The 22,783-nt window shown below is 41.3% G+C and overlaps 1 protein-coding gene and 1 long non-coding RNA gene across 4 annotated transcripts; one reads left to right on the top strand and one right to left on the bottom strand.

Moving 5' to 3' along the window:
- Positions 1-470: 470 nt before the first annotated feature.
- On the bottom strand, positions 471-22,583 carry LOC148903157 (dipeptidyl peptidase 4-like). Of its 3 annotated transcripts, XM_088997297.1 has the most exons (28): positions 19,562-22,583; positions 19,197-19,427; positions 17,953-18,088; positions 17,116-17,203; positions 15,834-15,932; positions 15,610-15,701; positions 15,338-15,412; positions 14,307-14,359; positions 14,163-14,235; positions 13,884-14,004; positions 13,305-13,459; positions 13,057-13,154; positions 12,849-12,978; positions 11,283-11,321; positions 11,098-11,196; positions 10,938-11,008; positions 7,105-7,158; positions 6,913-7,025; positions 6,789-6,836; positions 6,616-6,714; positions 6,024-6,093; positions 5,746-5,940; positions 5,618-5,672; positions 5,439-5,538; positions 4,148-4,206; positions 4,002-4,074; positions 1,277-1,350; positions 471-1,201 (listed from the first exon to the last, which is right to left on the bottom strand). In XM_088997297.1, the coding sequence occupies exons 2-28, from the start codon at positions 19,295-19,297 to the stop codon at positions 1,109-1,111; spliced, it is 2,463 nt and encodes an 820-aa protein (XP_088853423.1). In that variant the 5' UTR covers positions 19,298-19,427; positions 19,562-22,583; the 3' UTR covers positions 471-1,108. The 3 variants fall into 3 exon arrangements, with proteins under 3 accessions (XP_088853423.1, XP_088853438.1, XP_088853429.1); XM_088997312.1 differs by lacking the exon at positions 17,953-18,088 and having other exon boundaries at positions 19,562-22,579; XM_088997303.1 differs by lacking the exons at positions 17,953-18,088; positions 19,197-19,427; positions 19,562-22,583 and adding an exon at positions 17,282-17,839.
- On the top strand, positions 1,365-19,190 carry LOC148903158 (uncharacterized). Its single transcript, XR_016115070.1, has 3 exons — positions 1,365-2,685; positions 16,882-17,004; positions 18,678-19,190. It is a non-coding gene; the product is annotated as an uncharacterized LOC148903158 (long non-coding RNA).
- Positions 22,584-22,783: the final 200 nt, after the last annotated feature.

Here is a 22,783-nt window from a genome sequence, read left to right as displayed (position 1 = left end):
TGTTCATTTTTTGATCACTGCACGTCAATATTTATGGATAAAACCCACCAAAGCGCACGTTTTCGAACGCAAGGCCTGGGGGAAAGGTTTTATATTTTATGTGGCCCGTCAAAGCAAATTGTAGCTGTCAACTTCAGTGATGTATGCTAAAATCTGTAGCGAAAAGATTGATTGTCTTACCTTGTTAACACAACAAATAGTTGACCCGTTTCAAAAGTAGAAAGCCATCCATTTTTTGTGTACATGTAATAATATGATATATTGCTGAAAGGTTTATTCGGTTTCTGTTGTCACAACCCTCTGAGGGAAGAGGTAACTCCAAAGTGGTCTACGATGAACGTTTGATTTTAAATGAGTGGCCTGAGAACATTGGTTTAAATAAACAAATAAATACACTAAACACATAATTTGCTAGATAAATATATAAATACGATAAAACATTTTGAAACGATAGAAAGATAAAAAAACTATTTTGTTTAAATGTCACATTTTAATGTCCACCACTTAAGAAGGTGTCTGGGCAAAGGACAACCATACATGGCAACATCAGAGATCATAAATACAAACTAACACAGCATTCAAATGATTTAAAGGTCACATAAGAAGTCATTGTTTCTGAGTTGGGTGCATGAGCGGGTCCACAATGTGGAGTGCATTTTTTGGCCATTATTGCCACAATGTAGGGCTCCATTCAAATCCCATCCATTATCTGAACCGCTTGTCCTCACATGTGTCGAAGGGGCGTGCTGGAGCCCATCCCAGCTGTATTTAGGCAGTAGGCAGGGTACACCTTGAACTGGTTGCACACACAGAAAAATCTAACAGTCTCAATCACGCCTTGGGACAATATGGGCTCTCTATTATAGAGTGCTCAGTTAGCCTACCATGCATGTTTTTGGAAAGTGGGATGAAACCGAAGTACCCACATAAAAGCCATGCGGACACGGGAAGCGCACGCACATGCCATACACGAATGCCAGGATTGGAATCCACGACCTCTGTAGTGTTAGGCCACTTTGCCTTCCCATTGAAATTACAGTAATTACAAGTAAACATGCTATATATAATTCGCCTTGTGCAACGTTTGCAGTTCTGGAGTGCTGAGACTTTATGCAAAGCACCTCTGTAGGAAGTGGCTCATGTGGGTATAGACGTGTTGATTGGCAGAACCAGGAAGCGCATGGTTCTTGTCTGTGTACCACTGAAGGACAACATCAACATATTCAGAATATCATCTTGACATCTTATATATTGGCAGAACAGCTAGTTTGCTCACCATTGCCTCAAAGTCAACCTGTTCATCCACCAAAGCTTCAGAAATCTCAGCTGCCTGCTGGAAATGCACATTGTCTATAAAGTAGAAGCACATAAGTACATGTTAAATATTAGAGAATGCTTACTTGGTCATACACACAGTAGTCCACATTCAGACTTTTAAATAGGCTTGTCATCGTATGTGTGGATATGATTTAAAATGAGCTTGTTGTGATATCATCGGTGCATCTATTTTCTATACTGGATTGTTGTTTTGTGATTATGGTGGAGCCTATTGCAGTTGACTGGGCAACAGACCGGCCACAACATGGACTGGTCACCAACCAATCACAAGGCACATACACAACCATTTGCACCCACGGACAAGTTCATGTCTTCAATGAACCAAATGCACACATTTTCAGAATATGGGAAAAGAATGGTGTAGATACCTGGGGAAACGGCACATAAGCACGGTGATAACATGGAAACCCCACACAAGACGGCCCGAGCTGAGAGTCAAATTGAGGACCTCTGTGCTGCCAGGCAGATGCTCTAAGCACTGTTCTTTCATGCCTGTTCTAAATAACCTTAAAGGACAACTGACACCACTTGTTTCCTAACTGACATCAGAAAAACGTTTTATAGCATCTAAAATACCCAATATCTAAAAATATCTAAAAAACACCAATAAAAATGACTTAAAGTTGCCCCAAACTGCCACGAATGAGCTCGAAAATGGGGACATTCAGAAAGTCCCGCCCCCTTGTTTGTGACATCCCCCCCCCCCCCCCCAAACTGCCTTGCTCCAAAATCAAAGCAATAGCTTCAGAGAGTTCAGATTCGGAGAAGATGCGTTCTTGTTACTCATCCAGTTATGAATATGATTCAAATAGTTCTGAAGATGAAAGCATAAATGTTTACGATCGATTAAAGAAGTCCTTCCGGATCAATTCGAGCCATCTGCCAGCGATGAAACCGGTGAGGATCTGGACTCTGATGTAGCACCCCAGAAAATGCACAAGATGGCGCACAAGCGGCGTTTCGTCCAGTATATGTGTAACGGAGTTGTGCGCTTAGATTATTAAATTATGAAGGAAGTGACGCAACGGCGCACAGTGTGGCACTATGTCCCACCCATAGTTTCCAGAACAATCTCGAGGAGATTCAGGGTGAGTCGCAATTTTCTGTTGGTCTTGATTAACGCGCATTTTCATGACAATATCTTATTTTGTTTCCCCTTTTGTACTGTCTAGTGTTATCTAATTAGTTCCCTTATTCATTTCGAGTCCAGATTACTTTTTGTGTCATTATTTACTTCACGTTTTGTCGAGTGGAACTTTGGAGCACATGTGCTTTTCTATTGCGCAGTTAATCACAAGACGAAACCCATGCGACTTCACCCATCCCTTCTGCCATACTGTGTTGCAGGTAATAATTGTTTCATTTCGTTTTTATTGAACAATATTTAGTTTCTTGTGTCGTGTTTCATTTGCCCGTGAGTGTCCGTGGCGGGTTGAACTGCGCGCCAGCCATTACAAGCGCACCGCGTGTTCTGCTGAGTCTCCGCCCATGATGCGTTCAGGGACATCTTGTAAATAACAGTGAACTTGTGTTGTATTCTCTTTTTCTGCAAATAACCACTATACAATCACACGTTGTTAATTCTGTTTTGTTATCTACAATGTTTTGCATTTGAGAACAATCTCGAGGAGATTCAGGTTAATCACAAGACGAAACCCATGCGACTTCACCCATCCCTTCTGCCATACTGTGTTGCAGAAATAAAAGAAATAAAAAGACACATCCACGCGTCTCGTCTTCATTAAGACGGCAGCATCGTGGAGATGAAGACAGTCACTGTTGTGACACTCGTCACATATGGAGCCGCTAATAAGAGCCGACCTTCGGTTAAAGCCGCCCGTGATTGGTTAAAATCCGTGGTAGAACACAGAGGGGTGGGTTTTACGCAAACACACAAAAGAGACAGCGGCACAATTTGAGCAGCACACGAACATCAGAGATGTTGAGACGAGAGAGAGCTCGACAGCACTACAGAGTAACAAATGACACGGTGGAAAGTGGATGTTTGTCCAATCGGTTTGCGCCACTAATATGGCGATTGCTCTCTTTCACCAGGTGAGTTCACAGATAGCATGCAGTGTGACTAAATGAGTAAACATGCATGAAACATCTGCTATCGAAGCACCGAATCGCTAACTTTGGTTAGCTTCCTCGTTCGCCTCCGCTGGTGCTCTATACTGCTCTGGTCCGTTGGAAATGGCTGCTTTGTCCGCTGGAAATTTGTGTAAAATTACGCCTTCTTTATGCATGTTACCGCAATTGGCTGCCACACAATGATTCACCATCAAGTTATTTATGTAATTTTCCTTCTATCTAATTTCGCGATCAACACGGTGTTTTCAGACGAAAAAAAGTACCCAAAATTCATTGTGTGTCGCTTTCTCGGTCAGGGGCGTACCGAATGTGATGTCACTTCGGGCATCGACATCAACACGAAAACAAGACTTCATGAATATTCAGCGTGACTTTTAAAACGTAAAATATAGCTATATGCGGTGGAATCTTTGTAAAATGCGGTCAGTAGAAGTCATTTGTGTCCAAGTGGTTTTACAAATTATGGACGCAACTTGTCGGGAGATGTCGGTTGTCCTTCAAGTAATAAGTAATTGGGAATTACTCCGTTGTGAGACAAATAAAGGTTTTCTTATTTGAATATGACTCACCATCAGCCGTTCCATGAACTAGAAGATACTGCACGGAGTGGAAGTTCTTGGCCCGTGCGGTCACGGTAGAGTTCTGTGCAGAATGGGATTGAATTTGGACACACAGTAGCTAGCTACACAACTGAAGTGTGTGCGGTCAAACTTACAGTGTAGGCTACTGGGTTGTCAATTGGCTTTGTCATGTACCGCTCAGTGTAGATGGAATCTGGAAAGAACCCAAAGTGAGCTATTGATATTTGATGTACATATTGCAAACCCACTCTCAATCTAAAGGGCAAATGGGCAGTCTACCTTTGGTATTCAAAGCACTTTGCACTTTCTCATTTACCTCCAGATGACCCAGAATCAGGAGCAATTGGTTGTTTAGTGTTTTACTAAGGGCCACTTCGACAAGATCGCACTGACCAGCGATTGAACCCCCAAACCTCTGGGTTGGAAGACGATCACTGAACCATGGCACCTGCCCCAGTGCTCTGAACACGGGGTCCTGCTATTTTGTGAAATTTGTTTAGGCAGTGCATAACTATTTTGGTGTTAACTTTTGTCTGTTTTGTGTGAAATTCAACAGTTGACCACGCGATAAAGGCAGACTATTTAATTTAAGATGGTGTTTGAAGGAAGAACAACAAATACAGCACCATCTTGTTTGAGTTCAAAAGGATTGAATGTCATCCTCAGTAGTCTTCCTTCTTACCCTGAAGGAATGTGACAGATGTGGGTTCATCTCAAACTGTATATCTTTGGGCCTGAATGTAAATGTATATCGTGAGATAACTGTGTTTTTTTTTTTTTTTTTTTGTAAAAACATAATTTATTGTAAAGACATAGGGCGAGGGCGGCCCGGTAGTCGAGTGGTTAGCACACCGGCTTCACAGTGCAGAGGTCGCCGGTTCACGTCCCGGTCCGGCCTCCCCGTGTGGAGTTTGCATGTTCTCCCCGGGCCCGCGTGGGTTTTCTCCGGGTCCTCCGGTTTCCTCCCACACTCCAAAAACATGCATGGCAGGCAGATTGACCACTCCAAATTGTCCCTAGGTGTGAGTGTGAGAGTGACTGTTGTACGTCTTTGTGTGCCCTGCGATTGGCTGGCAACCAATTCAGGGTGTCCCCCGCCTCGTGCCCGAAGACAGCTGAGATAGGCTCCAGCACCCCTCGCGACCCTAATGAGGAATAAGCGGTACGGAAAATGGATGGATGGATGGACATGGTGCGATGTTGCACTGTGCAATATTTTTGCACAGCACTTACTCTATCTCAATCTGTTATGGGTTTAAATGCATTTGCATTATTTTAAAAATGTGCATAAAAAGATGTCTAGGATGTATTTATGTAGTGTACTGCTATAACACAGACTTTTCTCATTGCAGTCATGGTCTGGAAAGTCACCCTTGCAATGGAGGGGGGCAAATGTCATGTTCAATTTGTCAATATAAAAAATACCATAATATTCCCACTTGGAGACTGGAGCAACTGCCATTCCACATTTAAAGACTCCACTTCCAGATCCTAAGGCCATGGAAGCCACATACCCACCATAAGACTGACAAAAAAAGTAGATTTTTTGTTAGAGTCCTACCAGGTGCAAAGTGACTTCAACATGATCTAGTCGGGCTACTCACCCATCCCCAGATAGCAACTCTATCTTTGTCAATAAACCCCATTTTGATGAATTCCCTGAAACAAAAATATAGTTCAGGCCTTCTCGTAGAAGGAGGAGAAATGATTGTTGACTCTTCAGCCTCTTTACCTGGCTGCGGTTATCTGATCTTCCACCTCATAAGACCCGAGATGTTTGTAGATTTCGTGCATCAGCTTGTCGCCTTGGTAACCGCTGCCTCTCCCATCAAAGCTGGCGACGATAATTTTCTCTGTGCTGGCCAGGTATGTGGACCATCCCACGCTGTAGGTGAAGTCAACCTTCTGGCTGCAAGGACCAGCATACCTGCAAAGGTTGATTCGTGGTTAGATGTACGATGCTGAGTTCGTTCCCGATGATTCTTTGCGGGGTTGGTGATATACTCTTACACATCCAGCAACAAGGGATACTTCTTGGCCTCATTAAAGTCTGGTGGCAAAATCATCTCGTACCAGAGATCTGTCATGAACAAAAAATAAAAAATGAGATTTAGTCACAATCAGACCTTTGGGTACTTTTTTCTTCAGTGAAGTGACAGAACCCTAACATTGGATTGGATTGGATATGCCTTTAATAGTCTCACAGTGGAGAAATTTACATTTCACAGCAGCAAAGTGATGAAAGGAATGAAAGTAGAAAAACGAAATACATGAGCTGCTGGAAAGGCAGCCACTCTCGCGGCGCCGTCTTGAAGTCAAAAGAACAAAAAAAAACTAAATAACAAATTTCATAAATAACATATTTCATTACATCGTTTAGGGAAAAAAATACAATCAATCATTTGAGAAAACCAACCCAGATAATAATGCTGATTATTAGTATGATTCCTTCAGCAATGAATCTTAAAAGCATCCTCCCATCATGACACATGAAAAAAATCATTTCAGTTGTCATTTTTTATATTGAGGCGTGTCGCCGCACACAACATGTGCATACCCTAATCTGCCGCCGATTGCAAAAGAACAAACTGAATAAACTCACTGTATCCCGCAATTTTGATAGTTCCTCGACGTGTCGTGGGCATTTGGATGTCAGAAATGTCACTTGTGAATTGGCTGTTATCCTCAAACCGCTTCAACTCTTATGATAAAACGAATGAAAATGAGATTAAAAAAACATTTGTCTTGTACATTCCCTATGTAAGCACCTCTGACCTTTGCCATCCTTGGTGTCCATGAGAGAACTGTAAGGTATGCCAGGACCTTTGACAAAACAAACAAATGCATATGTCACACAAGGTATCATCAATGTATTGGACACAAAAAGACAAGAACTGACCACGGCAGCTCATGAGGTAGAATCTTGCATTCTGACTGAAATAAGCGGAATTATACTGGCAGATTTCACCGCTCAGATTACAAGTCAGGCACTTGAACTCTCCCTTGCTCCACCTGCAACAAGCACTTGCCATATCATCTGCACATTTCAGAGTTCGTACGTACATAGCTCATAATGGCATTAATTCCTTACCTATAAATATTTCTTCCTCCGGGTTTGCCTCCCTCTTGGTTGCTGGAGAAATATCTGTGGAATATCATGAGTGTTAAAGTATAAATAACCTTAACAGAGGTTTGCAAAATATGTAGGCACAAGGGGGCACAAGCCAGTGTCTTATTGTGCCGGTCCCATGCCCGGATAAATAGAGGGTTGTGTCAGGAAGGGCATCCGACGTAAAAAAATTTGCCGAAACAAATATGTGAATCAAACTTCTGAATCCCATATCGATTGGTCGAGGCCCGGGTTAACAACGGCTGCCATTGGTACTGTTGACCTTCAGGGTGCCAGTGGAAAATAGACTACTGTTGGTCAAAGAAGGAGAGGAGGGAGGTGTGCCCGGAGGAAAAGAGAGAAATGGAACGACAAGAGTATAGAACTAAGTAAGAGTAGGAACTTTTAATGTAGGAACAATGACAGGTAAAGGTAGAGAGCTGGTTGACATGATGCAGAGAAGTAAGGTAGACATACTATGTGTCCAGGAGACCAGGTGGAAAGGGAGCAAGGCTAGAAGCTTGGGGTCAGGGTTTAAGTTGTTCTATCATGGTGAAGACAGAAAGATAAATGGAGTTGGGGTTATCTTAAAAGAGGAGTTTGTTAGGAATGTCTTAGAAGTAAAAAGAGTATCGGATAGAATGATGAGTCTGAAGCTAGAAATTGAAGGTGTGATGTTAAATGTTGTTTGTGGGTGTGCCCCACAAGTAGGATGTGAGCTGGCGGAGAAGGAGAAATTTTGGTTGGACTTTGATGAAGTCATACAGAACATCCAGAGAAGTGAGAGGGTTGTTATTGGTGGAGACTTCAATGGACATGTTGGCGCAGGAAACAAAGATGATGAGGAGGTGATGGGCAGGTTGACCAGATGAGGAACGCTGAAGGACAGATGGTGGTTGACTTTGCTAAGAGAATTGAAATGGCTATTGTGAATATTTTTTTAGAAGAGTAAGAAGTACACAGGTAGACTACATTTTGTGTCAACGGCGCCATCTAAAGGAAATCAGTGACTGCAAAGTAGTGATTGGTGAGAGTGTAGCCAGGCAGCATAGGTTGGTGGTGTGTAGGATGACGCTGGCAGTGAGGAAGATGAAGACACCAAAGGCCGAAGTGAGGACAAAATGGTGGAAGTTGAAAAAGGAAGAGTGTTGCATTACATTTAGGAAGGAGGTAAGACAAGCACTGGGTGGGCAAGAGGTCCTTCCAGATGACTGGCAAACTACAGCGAACATAATCAGAGACACAGGTCGGAAAGTACTTGGTGTATCGAGTGGAAGAAAGGTAGATAAGGAGACTTGGTGGTGGAATGGGGAGGTGCAGGAGTGTATACAGGGAAAGAGGTTCGCAAAGAAGAAGTGGGACACTGAGAGGACGGACGAGAGTAGATACCAGTACAAGGAGATGCAGCGCACGGTTAAAGTAAAGGTGGAAAATGCCAAACAAGAGGCCTATGATGACTTGTATGCTCGGCTGGACAGCAAGGAAGGTGAGACTGATCTTTACAGGCTGGCGAGACAGAGAGACAAAGATGGTAAGGACCTGCAGCAGGTTCGGGTGATTAAGGATAGAGATGATAGTGTATTAACAGGTGCCAGTAGTGTGATGGCAAGATGGAAAGAGTACTTTGAAGAATTGATGAATGAGGAAAATGAGAAGGAACAAAGAGTAGAAGACGTGACTGTTGTGGACCAAGACGTAGCAAGCATTAGGAAGGATGAAGTGAGGAGGGCGCTGAAGAGGATGAAGGGGGGAAAGGCACTCGGGCCTGATGATTTACCAATCGAGGTATGGAAGTGTCTTGGAGAGGTGGCGGTGGTGTTCCTGACTGGGTTATTCAACAAGATCTTAGATGGTGAACAGATGCCTGAAAAATGGAGACGAGTGTACTCGTGCCCATTTTTAAGAACAAAGGAGATGTGCAGAGTTGTACTAACTACAAAGGAATAAAGTTGATGAGCCATACAATGAAACTCTGGGAAAGAGTAGTTGAAGCTAGACTAAGAGCAGAAGTGAACATTTGTGAGCAACAGTATGGCTTCATGCCAAAACAGAGTACGACGGATGCAGTGTTTGCTTTAAGAATGCTGATAGAGAAGTACATAGAAGGTCAGAAGGAATTGCATTGTGTCTTTGTAGATCTGGAGAAAGTGTACGACAGGGTGTCCAGAGAAGAGCTGTGGAAGAGCATGAGGAAGTCTGGAGTGACCGAAAAGTATGTCAGAGCGGTGCAAGACATGTATTATGACTGTAAGACAGTTGTGAGGTGTGCTGTCGGTGTGACGGAGGAATTCAAGGTGGAGGTGGGACTCCACCAGGGGTCAGCTCTGAGCCCCTTCTTATTTGCTATGGTGATGAACAGGCTGACAGACGATGTTAGACAAGAATCTCCTTGGACCATGATGTTTGCAGATGACATTGTGATCTTTAGCGAGAACGGGGAACAGGTGGCGGAGAAACTAGAGATGTGGAGATATGCCCTGGAAAGGAGAGGAATGAAGATCAGTCGCAGCAAGACGGAATACGTGTGTGTGAATGAGAGGGATCCAAGTGCAAGAGTGATGCTACAGGGGGAAGAGATCAAGAAGGTGGAGGATTTTAAGTACTTGGGGTCAACTGTCCAGAGCAATGGAGAGTGTGGAAAAGAGGTGAAGAAGCGTGTCCAGGCAGGCTGGAGCGGCTGGAGAAAAATGTCAGGTGTGATGTGTGATAGGAGGGTTTCAGCTAGGATGAAAGCAAAAGTGTATAAAACAGTGGTGAGACCAGCCATGATGTTTGGACTGGAGACAGTGCCACTGAAGAAAAGACAGGAAGCAGAGCTAGAGGTAGCAGAGCTGAAGATGTTGAGGTTTTCTTTGGGAGTGACCAGGTTGGATAGGATCAGGAATGAGTACATTAGAGGGACAACTCATATTAGAGGCTTTGGAGAGAAAGTCAGAGAGGCCAGACTGAGATGGTTTGGACATGTCCTGAGGAGAGAGAGCGACTATATCGGGAAAAGGATGCTGAGCCTTGAACTGCCAGGCAGGAGACCGAGAGGAAGACCGAAGAGGAGGTTAATGGATGTGGTCGAAGAGGACATGAAGGTAGCTGGTGTGAGAGAAGAGGAGGCACAAAACCGGGATAGATGGAGGACATTGATTCGCTGTGGGGACCCCTGAAGGGAAAAGCCGAAAGGAAAAGAAGAAGAACAGAGGTTTGCAAAATACATCAACATAAAATACATAAAACGTCTTGGTTCTTATTCAATTCAGTTTTAAACCAGAAATTTCGTGTTTTTTATACCCCGGTATACAGCCGAAATCTGGTTCTCAACCAAACTGAGCGCACCTGAATGCGACACTTGAGTACCCTCCGCTTCCTTATACTAGGGATCCCAGACGTCTGGTATTTAGCGGAATTCCACGATTTGTTTTCCGCCAAAGTGATATACAGCAAAGTCTCGTTATATCGATATTCAAGGGAGTCTGAAAAAATATCGATATAACCGGGACTATCGATATATCTGACCCTGTTTGCATGTAATTTTCTCAGTGCGTGCATAGAAATAGTATCGATATAACCGGGACTATCGATATATCCGATATCGATATAACGAGACTTTACTGTATATAAAACAAAACATATTACAGCTTGATTATGTAGTACTTTACAAATGACCTGCTCTATTATTACATGTTTATCCAGTTTATGCTTAAAAGTTCTTTTAAAAAGTTGTTTTCTAGACTTGGAACAGATTTTTTTTTACATTGATTATAATGAATCCGAGGGATTCAAATCGAAGTAGAAATATCCTCCAAAAATAAAAATGGACTCACATACTATCTGCCGTTACTTTCTGAATTCCAATGACTTCCCATTCTCCTGCGGTAATTGCTGTCGCGTTGCCCTGCGAAGGAACAGTTGTTTCGTTTAGCCCAAAACATAATTCTAGTACGATAGTCCATTCTTTCATGCTAGTTTATCTACTTAGCTAACCTCCACAATGTGATGGATGTGCTTGTAACCTTTGGAGTCACTCATCAACAAGTAATAACTCTTCTTATCTTCGGCAAAAACTGGAGCCGATGGAGAAAACTATTCAGAAAAATATGTTAAGACAGCTCAAAATTAATTCAATTTTTGCGTTTCAGAGCTACGACACATAGTTTTTAAATGTTTACCCGTCCAATCCAACCAGTGGCACTTTTCACATCCAGATGCTACAAAAAAGCAAGACAGAGAACTTATTTTATAATTCTGACATATTGTGTGTGTGTGTGTGTGTGTGTGTGTGTGTGTGTGTGTGTGTGTGTGTGTGTGTGTGTGTGTGTGTGTGTGTATATATATATATATATATATATATATATATATATATATATATATATATATATATATATATATATATATATATATATATATATATATATATATATATAATATATATATGATCCCACTTTGTTGTTCAGAAAAGTATTGATGTATGTTTCTTTCTGGACAGCATAGCAGAATGCAAAGAAAAATCATTGCATTTGTCTTTTGTCCATGTTAGTGCTATCGATGAGAAGGTTTCTTCAGCCGTCATCTGTACAAAAGTGAAGGTTTCGGACGTTTCGCCTCCTATCCAGGAGACTTCGTCAGCGAACTAAAGTCTGACTGGTCGTATCGGCCCCATTTATATATCCCTAATGTCCAGACCTAGTGGTGCCGGACACAGCTATGATCATAGCTGAATTCTCATCGATGGACCACTCCTGTACGACTGAGAGCTTACACAGACGTATGTTAGTGCTATGTTACACCTTCAGCTGTTGTTGAAGTGCTACATAAATCAATATGTATGTATTGTATTGTATTTTCTACAGTCACCCTCATTTCAAGCTCAGATAACTCCAGACCCATATAACTTAGGAATTAACATTTTTTTCTGTTGAAAAAAGAGAGTGTAAGGTTTCTTGTGCTGAATTGAATGTTTATGTTGTCCTAAAACTCATTATTCTGTGGGTCCTGCGATTTGAGTGAAAATGACAAAAACCCTAGCACTAGAGGGGACACATTTTTGCACGTTGTCTGGCAGTGAATGAGTTATGAATGTTCTTTTGGGCTGCACAAAGTTCAAGCGCCTAAGTCCCTTAACCCCCCCCGAAAACATGGACGTTTTGCCCATTTAGAGCTCTAGAGGTGTCTTCTCCTCTGCGCCTGATTGATAGCGATCCAGGTTTCTCTCTGAGGTCCATTTTTCAAATTTGAATTCCAGAAGGATGCCAGGTGTGTGCAGTGCCTCGTTGAGTGGGCTGGGTACAGTTCAGAGACGCATCATTGGGTTCAGATGAACTACTGTGATTTTCATATACTACTTGCTTTGTAGGGGCATTTTCTTCTTGTTGTGTTCGAATTGTTCCTTGACCTTCCTCCAATGATTTTCCGTACATTGCCCTTTGTTGTTTGGTGGTGTTTTTGTTTTCATGTCAAACATTTGTCACATGGCTTTTTAACACAGTGCGTTTAGTCACGTTCTGACACTCTTGCTGTTCAGTTCAATGAACTCTGAGGCTTGCTTGAAAAGTTTAAGTCTGATTTTGGATTGAAGATTTAGTTTGGTGGTCAAGTTCAACTGCGATAGTCGTGATACAGCTTGGGGGGGGGGTTATGAAGAATCAGGTGACTTGTATCTCAGGGCACCATTTTTACATAAAGATGGATGACAATACTCAAAAGCATGCGAAAAAAGTACGCCACTTGTTTCGTACCTCAACTGGCTCCCAGGTGGAGCCCTGTAGATCGTAGACCTGAAGAATGAGGTGGTTTTGGAGCCTACTTAGCCACTGGATGGCAAGACGGCGGTCAGTTCCCCAAGTCACAGTGGCCAAGTAATGCTCCCTATTTGATCCGAGATGGCGAAATGTCATCTTCAGCCGACACAAAGTGTAACTTTAATCATTGTGGGGGTTCTCTTACTGCGACTTGAATGCTTCTGGAACAAGGACCTCTGTGATTGTTGTTGTGTTGTCTGTGTCCACAACAAACAACTTCACCTCAGGGTTTGGGGAACCTGCCTGAAGACGACAATACAAAGCAATTGACATCAGACATTAAGGTTATGGAGAGCGTGACCATCTATGGATATGTGCTGAGGGTTAAGGGTCTCAGACTTTATGGCTATTGGATATACATGAAGGTGTCAGGTCATGGATATGGTTACCCACCTTGGGATATGGGATAGTTACAGTACGGGAATATTGACGATCTCCATACCAGGAGAACTCGACAGTGGGCACCCCTGTATCATTGAACTCAACATAGGCCACGTATTTCCCTCCTGGGGACCACCAGAGCCCCTGATTGGATGAGAACATCTCCTCTGGAAGGGGGAAACAACAATGTGTGTCTCCAGGTTTGGGCATTAATTGTTTGTAGCCTCTGGAAAAAGAAACTCCCAATATTCGACATCTTTTTGACTCAATAGTCAGAGTAAAAGAAAGAAAGAAGTAGAAAAACAAAATACAGGAGCTGCTGGAAAGGCAGCCACTCTCACTGCGCCATCTTGAAGTGAAAAATATGTGGGGTCCAATATGCTTCACAGACTGTTCATTCATATTAAAGTGGAATGATTCCATTCTGTTCAATTCCGTGGCATTACAATTCAGTATGGCTCAGTTCATTATGCAAGCATGATTGATGGAGTTAGTTTCAGAATCGGAAAGGCTTTAATAGTCTCACAATGGGGAAATTTGCAATCGTGTCATATAATAATCATTTGGAGGTGAATCTTTATTTATACTTACCCTCATACACCCAATCTGGAATTCCATTCAAAATCTGATTCTCCTTGCCATTGAACGTCACTTGCTGGTTCAACGAATCTGGGTTGGTCTTTATGTACACATTATTTTTCCACACAAAGGCCTACAAATCCAGAAGAGAACAAATATGTGACAGCTCAGTAATCACCCTCTAGTGGCACTTGACATGCATATTGGGCAAAGGCAGCTCAAGGCTTCACTAATCCACCGCGCACGCCAAAGCCGTCATCGCGAGTTCAAACTTGAATCAGTCGCACTCACCAGTTTGATGCCTGCAGGCGCCCAAGCCAAATATTGGATTTCCTCAGGCAAGTAGGAAGCTTCCACAAACTTGCTGAGGTGGCCAAATGACAGTATCAAAAGAAAGCAAGAAAAAGATCCAAAATGCAATCTCTGCATACTTACTTCAAAGCCCGATCATAAAGTGAGTATGAAGCTGTGAACGAATGCCGCCACAACTATCGGGACAGGAAATTTGCAGTTATCATGATGTTCAAAACCAAGTGGCACAAATATACAAGTAACCTCCAAAGGTTACAGTTTTTCATTGAAGTAAGTAGATTTTCTGTGAAAGATTTTCAATCCTAAATATGTGAGCTTGCTGACGGATATTCTTGACTCATGCTAGCGCTCAGTGATCATGTGATTGACCCTCGCTTAGCGACATGATTCTGTTTGCATGATGATTGAATACTGTTAGACCAAAAATAGCTTGAATATTGTAACAGGGTTAAATTAAGATAAGGTATGTTTTAGCCTTTGCTGAAGGAAGACAAAACGTTGGTTGTTCGAGGGTTTCTCAAAAGGGGACGTTACCCTATAACAGGGATCGGGAACCTTTTTGACTAAGAGAGCCATAAAAGTAAAATATTTAGAAATGTTTTTCAGTGAGAGCCACACGCACGCGCACATACAAACGCTCACGTGCGCGCGCGCACACACGCGCGGCCACTTTTCAACAAAATACCAGAATGTATGATTTAAAATAACTTTGTGATAGTACTCACCGTTAACATGAATGGTTTTCCGTTCCTCGTGATTGGTAAAAATCCAGGCAAACGATCGGAATGAAATTCAATTTGCCGGTCCAGAGGCGAAGTTACTGCTAGCTAGCCTGCACACGGCTCATAAGCTTCCACACTTGCTATCTGCAATCTACTTCTCGCAGAAGTATGTTGATGCTAACGTTAACATGGGGCTTGTTAAAATGTCACTGACATTCGACTGTTTCATCGATGCTATTGTTTCGTTGCAAATTAGAATCAGAACATTTTCTCTCCTCTAATGCTCTGGTGCATTCATGCCTGCCCTATAATGACAAGATGGATGGTACTTTTCAAGCACATGAGCCATGGTTATGAAAATGAAATTAAAATGAGCATCCCCAAAGCCACTTTGTCATGATGTTGACCCTTGAAAGAAAAGCTGAGTCTCACCATTGAGTAGTTGCTCATGAATGCCGCATATCTGCCATCTGCAGACAGTTGAAAATTGGACGCGCCTTTTTCGCTCTGTTTGAATGGTAAACATTTTATCAGCAAATGATCATGACACAATGTCAATTATAGATGATTCTGATCCGCCCAATTTTTGCAAAGGTGAAAGGTCATATCTGTTCCTGAAGATCACCAATCACATTTCTAACTTTGCACTTTATAAAAAAATCTTATTAATGGAAGCAGTTGCTAAAACGAGAGGGATGACTTACAAACGTGTCTGCACTCAAGAACACAGACGATTGTCCCGTGGTGACATTGTGAAGATAGACTGAGCCTTGTTGTCTGTGCAGGTACTCATCATCTAAAAAAAACTAGCTATTTTAGGATTACAGTAAGAAATAAATAAGCAATGATAATAATAATAAGTGTGAAAAATAAAGTGCTTCAATTGATTGGCATTGGAAATCCAACTGGCGAATGTCTGGATACCCACCGGAGATCCACCAGATGTCGTAAGATTTGGGTTTGAGGGAACTGTTGAACACGTCCTCCAGTGTGAAAGTCCTTCTGTCTGTGATTTCACCCTGCTCCTCTAGGGGGAAAAAGAATACTGGATGGATCAAAGAAGAATGAACTGAAGACAACAGTATTGGTCTGATCACCATCCATTGGTTTGGTTCTTCATTAGTGTAGCATGAAAACTAAGCAAATGCCTTACTATAAAAGTTGTAGAACATAAAATAAAATGACAGGAAATTTGGGTCTAAATGGTGGTAATGCATATCGATGAATTGATTTTCTCCTCACCATTTGAGTTCGAAGGATTCTTCTTTCTGCTTTCTACTGTTTCTACTGCTTTCTACATTCTGCTTTTTACTTTCTGCATTGTACTGCTTTCTACTATCTTTGTGACTGCTTTATTTCCGGGATATGATAGCGGTCCATGTTAAGTGCTTTGTTACACCTTCAGCTGTTGTTAAAGCGCTATATAAATCAATATGCACTGTATTGTATTGTATTGTATTGTATTGTATTGTATTGTATTGGATTGCTCACAAATACAAATAATTTCTAAAATGCAAATTCATGTTCGAACAACTTGCCCCTTTCTCAGTAAATCAGAAAGTAGCGGAGCAAGGATTAAAAAACTTGATTTTGTCAGAGTGGAATAGTAATAGCAAACTTTTCGGGATGGATGGAAGAAAATGTCTTAAAATATTGTCAAATGAAATTATTAGACATACAAAAGAAAAAAGTATAAAACTGACTGCAGCCGGTGATTTAATTAGCAAGTATTTTAAAAAGTTATCAAATACTCACTCACTTGTTCTAAATGATCAGGGGGGAAAATGCTGCTCTATCTGCTGATTCTACTTTGTACTGTGTATGTTTTGTTGTCATCTACCATTGGAACTACAATGTTTTTCAGTGGAACTACAACGGCTTTCATGTAATTACCACCTTCTTGACACCAACACGGATGTGACCTGTTCCTTTTGCCTAATTGTAAGTGCGCTATTACTTTGCTTTCATTCCAATAGTGAGCAAAGAAGATCTACCGCTATTGGATAATCACATGATCCTGATGATGACGGCCATAAAAGACAGGGGGGTGGACAGGATAGATGCTTCGGGAAGTTACAAACAACTTAGAACTGTTGATGGTACGTAAATGTTGACTATTAACTTTAATTTCTGTTCTGTGTTTGTCCTTTAAAGACAAATTCAATCATCTGCACATCCCCAAATAACAATTGGGATAAAATAAAACTTACCTTTTAAATAAATCACAGTTGGCACTGTGATCAGAACAACAACAACCATGAGTCCAAGAATTGCGAGGACCAACTTGGCAATAGAGACCTGAATAGATGAACCAAACACGTGTCAACACTCCTATAAAACGGCAACTAATAGAATAGCCATTGTCATTGAACCAACCATGATTAAAAAAAAAAGAATAATCCACAATACGAGTCCCAAAAAGTCACAACAGCACGCGTGCAGTGTCAGGAAATAGTGCTCACTGGTAGTTAGTTGGATGTCTTTCCAACTTTGCTGTTAAATATTACCTTAGGTTTCAAAGGTAGGCCAATAAATGCGTAAACAGTGGAGCAGAGTTTGACAAATCTTTGAAGAAACCGAAAGTTGTATTTCCTTAAATGCATTGAAATAAGACTTCATTACATGTCTTTCCAAATAACATTAATTTGTGGTGTACATTTTTCACATGCTTGTGGTGTTCATTTTTTATAACATGCAAGCCAATGGGAAATTTATTTTAGCAGTCAACAGGTTTGAGATCCGTTTTTTTAATTTTCTGCTAATCATAACTTTACGCCCCGTAAAATAAAATTCTGTGCTTGGTATAATTTTTTAAAATCATTTAGATATTTTATTTCGTTGTATGAGAGCAGTTTTCAGAAGCAGATTCCTATGAAAACAAACAGCGACCTCTTGTGTTGAGAGGCGTACCTCCCTCCCTTCCCATCTGTCTCTCCTCTTCCGCCTGACTGTCTGTCTGCCGATCTTGTCAATCCTCCACGTCCGTGAGTGAGCACCAGGCCAAGTAATCATGAAAACAAGCTCGTAACCAATTTGCGCAAACTCACCTTTGAAATCGCAGTGCAACAAGCGGATGCAACATTTAAAATTAGTAAATGGCAATTCCAGCAGACAGCGCGTGAACGCTTCTGCGCTTTCCCCGTCAAGATACTAGTTGACATGCCAATGCTGAACGTCGAGATGCTGGGATGAATACAGACAGAGCACAGGCATACATCAAAAGGATCTGGTGATAATGCATCTGATTTATATGCCACTTTTCTATGAGAAGGTTCTTCAGCCGTCATCTGTACAAATTTGAAGGTTTCGGACGTTTCGCCTCCTATCCAAGAGGTTTCGTCAGCGAACTAAAATTTTTTTTTCGTTCGCTGACGAAGCCTCTGGGATAGGAGGCGAAACGTCCGAAACCTTCAAATTTGTACAGATGACGGCTGAAGAAACCTTCTCATCGATGGACCACTCCTGTACGACTGAGAGCTTACACAGACGTAATGCCACTTTTCTGTATATTGGACAAATATTCCCTGCGTGAGTCGAACTTTCAATGAGAGACAGTGGATATTTTTTTTTTTTTTTTTTTTTTTGGGGGGGGGGGGGGCTAAAGAGCAGATAACGTTCATTCATTATCATTTCAACAACATGATTGAAACAACAACTCACGATTCACTATTAATCCTGCTCATCAAAAATTAGTTATGCAGATATTTTGAATGCATATTTGTCCGACAAGAAAGTTGATGTGATAATTACCATCCATCACTGATGTTTACAGGAAGGAAAGAGAGAAGTAAGATGGAGGCATGGAAGGAATAAAAAGGGATGAAGGAAGGGAGATCCAACAGACAACCATGACATATGAAAGAAAGACTGGAAGAAAGAAGGGAGGAGAGATTGGGCGCTGAAGGAATGGAGGAAGGATGGAATTGAAAGAACGGATGGAAGAACAAAAAGAGAATGGAAGAGTGGGATGGAGGAAAGTGTGATTATTGAAAACCATTGCATAGTGGCACACAACTTGGAAGCGCTCTAAATATGACGTCTGTCTTTCCTTTTCTCAATTTGGTAATTTTGTGTTATGTGACATTCTGTTCTGGCAATGCGTACCAATCCATCCAGAAAATCTGTATTCTAACAGCACAAACAATCTGTGACTTTGACCGAATATGCCATGCCGGTTGCATTTTCAGTTCTATCAAAGCTGTTTGACATTCCTAAACACAACCACGTTTTTGTCTCTTGTCTAACCTTAACCAGGTAATTTGACTGCTACCCGGTTTAAAGTGCCACTCACTTGCTGTATGAACTGTGATTATTGTCTGTTGATGAAGGGCGCCAATGGTAGTAGTCTTGGTTCCTCATCGCCTGAAGGTCTTGGCTCACAATCTCCAGCATTGAGAAAATATGGCTTATTTTGTATCCAGCTTTGAAAAATTGTATCCTTCCGCATGTGTGATTGATCGTACTGCTCTTAAGTAACCGCCACAAAAGCACATCTTTCCAACTCTTACTCCAAAGCACTGAGCTGCAAATTAGAGAAAGGGTATACTGTGTTCATGTTAAATTAAGACGGGACGGATTCAAGAAATCATGAAGCATGGCAAAGAAACTCAAGTGCAAATGGCACTTCGCGTTACAGGTAGCCTTCCCCCTTCTTACCTTTCAAATGTTACCGATGTTTCCGGCAAATCCAAAGGCAGAAACAATTAGTATCTCTTTGACTCGGCCTTTCCTTTCAAGGACTGCCCGTATCCAGAAAATCAGGTTCTGTGACAAGAGCTATACAGATGACACATGATTGACTCGCCCATCTGCTGCTGTTGCTGGACTTTTCGGCACATTGAACGACCAACTTCGGAACAGTCTTCATGGTCTTAAAATTGGGATGTGACTGTCAAAAATGAACTTTCAAAGACATTCATTCATTCGTTCATTTTCCAATCCACATTATCCTCCTCTCCTGGAGCCTATCCCAGCTGTCTTTGGGCAGGAAGCGAGGGGGACCCTTAACTGCTTGCCACCCAATCGCAGGGCACACAGAGGCAAACAACCATTTATGCACACACTCAGTTATGGACCATTTAGAGCCCTCCATGCATGTTTTTGGAATGTGGGAGGAATCTGGAGTACCCAGCGAAAACCCACGCAGGCTCAGGGAGAACATGCAAACTCGACACAGGGAGGCCAGGGATGGAATTACACCCAAGACCTCGAACCACTTCACCACCAGGCCACCCATTCAGACATGTCAAAAAAGTCATTGTACACCTATGCCGAAATGTTAACCCATTCACTGACATGCAATGTGCAAAACTGTCCACTCCAGTGCCAGGGTTTTTGTCACTTTCACTCAAATTCCAGGAACCACAGAATATTGAGTTTAAGGACTACATAAACATTCAATGCAGCGTAAGAAACGTTAGACTCTCTTCTTTCATGAGAAAAAAAGAGTTGATTCATTAGTTATATGGGCCTGGAGTAATATGAGGTGAAAGTGGGGGTGGCTGTACAAAAGGCAAATGCTCCCCTCTTGTAGGAAGGAAAAACATTGCCAAAGGTCTTACCGGCGCTTTATTGGCACCTCCCCGCAAGAAAAAGATAACAAAACCCGAACAAATTTGAGAATGGCGCTCCACGTCATTTTTTCAATTCCCAAATACATTCGGGAATAGCAGTGAATGAGTTAAGAGCCTCTGATGAACCATAAATAAAATGGGTAAGCTTTTTCCAACACTTACATTTTCACTTGCATAACTCCATCTACCTTGACAAAGACCCGAGAGTTTGAATTTGGTTGTTTAATTTTGAACTCAAACACACCAGGGAGTGGACAGTAAGTCAAGCCCATTCTTGCAGTTATTTTTTTCACATCCTCTCTAAAAAAACAAACATTATTTGTTATCATGGACATTTTATTGTATTTACATGACAAAAGTTAGAAATGAACCAATAAAAAAGACACTAACAAAAGTGACTGAAGCGTTAGTGAGGAGAGCATCATCCTCCAGAGCCGACACGCAAGCATGCAAGTCTATTTCCATCCTGCCGGAAAGTGTGAAGCGATGATTAAGCACAGTCAACAGGAAAAGTGTGTTGAAAGCTTAACAAATAGAAAAGCGCCACATCTATGGCGAATAAACACCATTTTCCAAACTTCTTCCACTCACGGCAGACATCCTATGCAAACAAATCTTCCCTAATGCAAGTATGCCTTGTTTAACGAGTACAACCTGTTTATAGGTGACCACATCTCGTTTCACTGTGACATTAAAGTGTACTTAAAGTGTGTACGCCTTTTATTAGAGCCACAGTTAAAGCTATATAACGATATTGTTTTGCTTTCACAAAGAAAAAGAAAGAAAGAAAAAGAAAAAAAAAACAATAGAAAATACACAACTCTCTCATATTTATATCCATGCATGGGAAATGTCGTGGCTTTCTGACTTTGTTGTGTCATCGTTGTAGTTCAAGCTCCCTTTGTTCATGTTCTGCCTTTTACCGGCCCCAATAAATAAATCAATCAGTCACTCCTGATAGACATCTATTTTAGGTTATGTCATCCTGCAGAGGTTAAAAAAAAGAATACAGTCGATGTTCATTGAATGGGTGTATAATTGTAGCGAGTGGAAGTAAAACACAATCATAAGACTGCATACGACGTAAAAGCTTGGCCAAAACAAAAATGCGGATCAAACCTCTAAAGATGGAGGACACTGATTTGCTGTGGCGACCCCTTGAAGGGAAAAGCCGAAAGGAAAAGAAGATAAGACTGCATATTCAAACATCAGATACCAGCAAAATCTCCACAAATATTTTGTGACCAAAATGAACCAGTATTCTGTTTTATTATAAAGGTGTCATCTATTTTATTATTCATGGTTTGAGACACACGCACAGACACTGTGAGGTACTGTGTTAATTTTGTAAGCTGTCACTCTATGACAAGGGTCTTCTTCTTTTCCTTTCGGCTTTTTGGCCGAAACAAATAATCTGTGACTAACTTGCCGGCTTCTTTGGTGATCTCTCTCACAACGAACATGCCAATTGTTGTGTTATAACGTTGCACAATAAGACAAATATTTAATTCCGTTCATAATATTTACAATTCTAAAATTAACTGTTAATGCTAATATTAGCTCATAATATTTTCACCTAACGTGCTTGTAAAATGTGATGCCAAGTATCTGGCTTGGACGCAATGTGCATCATCAGAGTAACTGAACAGTGATAAAAACTAAAATGGATAAATATTTTATTTACTGATGGCATGGTCTGTTCAAAGTTGTTTGTTTGTTTGTTGTTGTTTGTTTTTTTTCTTCCTGTTCTTGTTTTGTGTGTGTCCACTTTGGTTTTGCTAGCTCGATGGGCCTGTTGTTCAAAAGTAACCGAAAGAATATTATAATATGTTTCAGTGATGAAGTACATAAAGTAAAGTAAAAACGAAATAAATTGATCGTGTCCACATGAAAAGAAACCTCAAACTGAATTATTTAACAAATGTGATGTTTTCAATACAGTATTTCTGTCATTCATCCCTCTCTAAACAAACGCTCCCTATTGCATATTCAGCCTTTAATTGCTGTAGGTTTAGTTTGTGTAGTTTTTTGTTTATTTTCGATACATGTTTTATTTGTTGTCCATTCAGTCCATATAAGAAATTAATTAATGGTTGTTTGTTATATTTGTTTTGTCTCCTCCCCCCCCCCCCCCAAAAAAAAAAAAAAAAAGAAAAAGTGACTGCGGATGGGCTCTTCTACCCGTTGTTACATTGTTGGTAGCCCACATTGTGATATGTTGTCCGAGATATTCAAAAACTGCGTCAGTCGGGATCAGGACCACCGAATCCAATGTTGCTTTGAAAAAAAGGATTATCCGAATCTG

This window comes from Hippocampus bargibanti, linkage group LG01 (assembly GCF_051943395.1).
Source record: "Hippocampus bargibanti isolate YZ-2025 linkage group LG01, ASM5194339v1, whole genome shotgun sequence".
Taxonomy (NCBI): Eukaryota; Metazoa; Chordata; class Actinopteri; order Syngnathiformes; family Syngnathidae; genus Hippocampus; species Hippocampus bargibanti.
The sequence above is the reverse complement of the archived record's forward strand: the minus strand, read 5'-3'. Positions and strand labels throughout refer to the sequence as shown.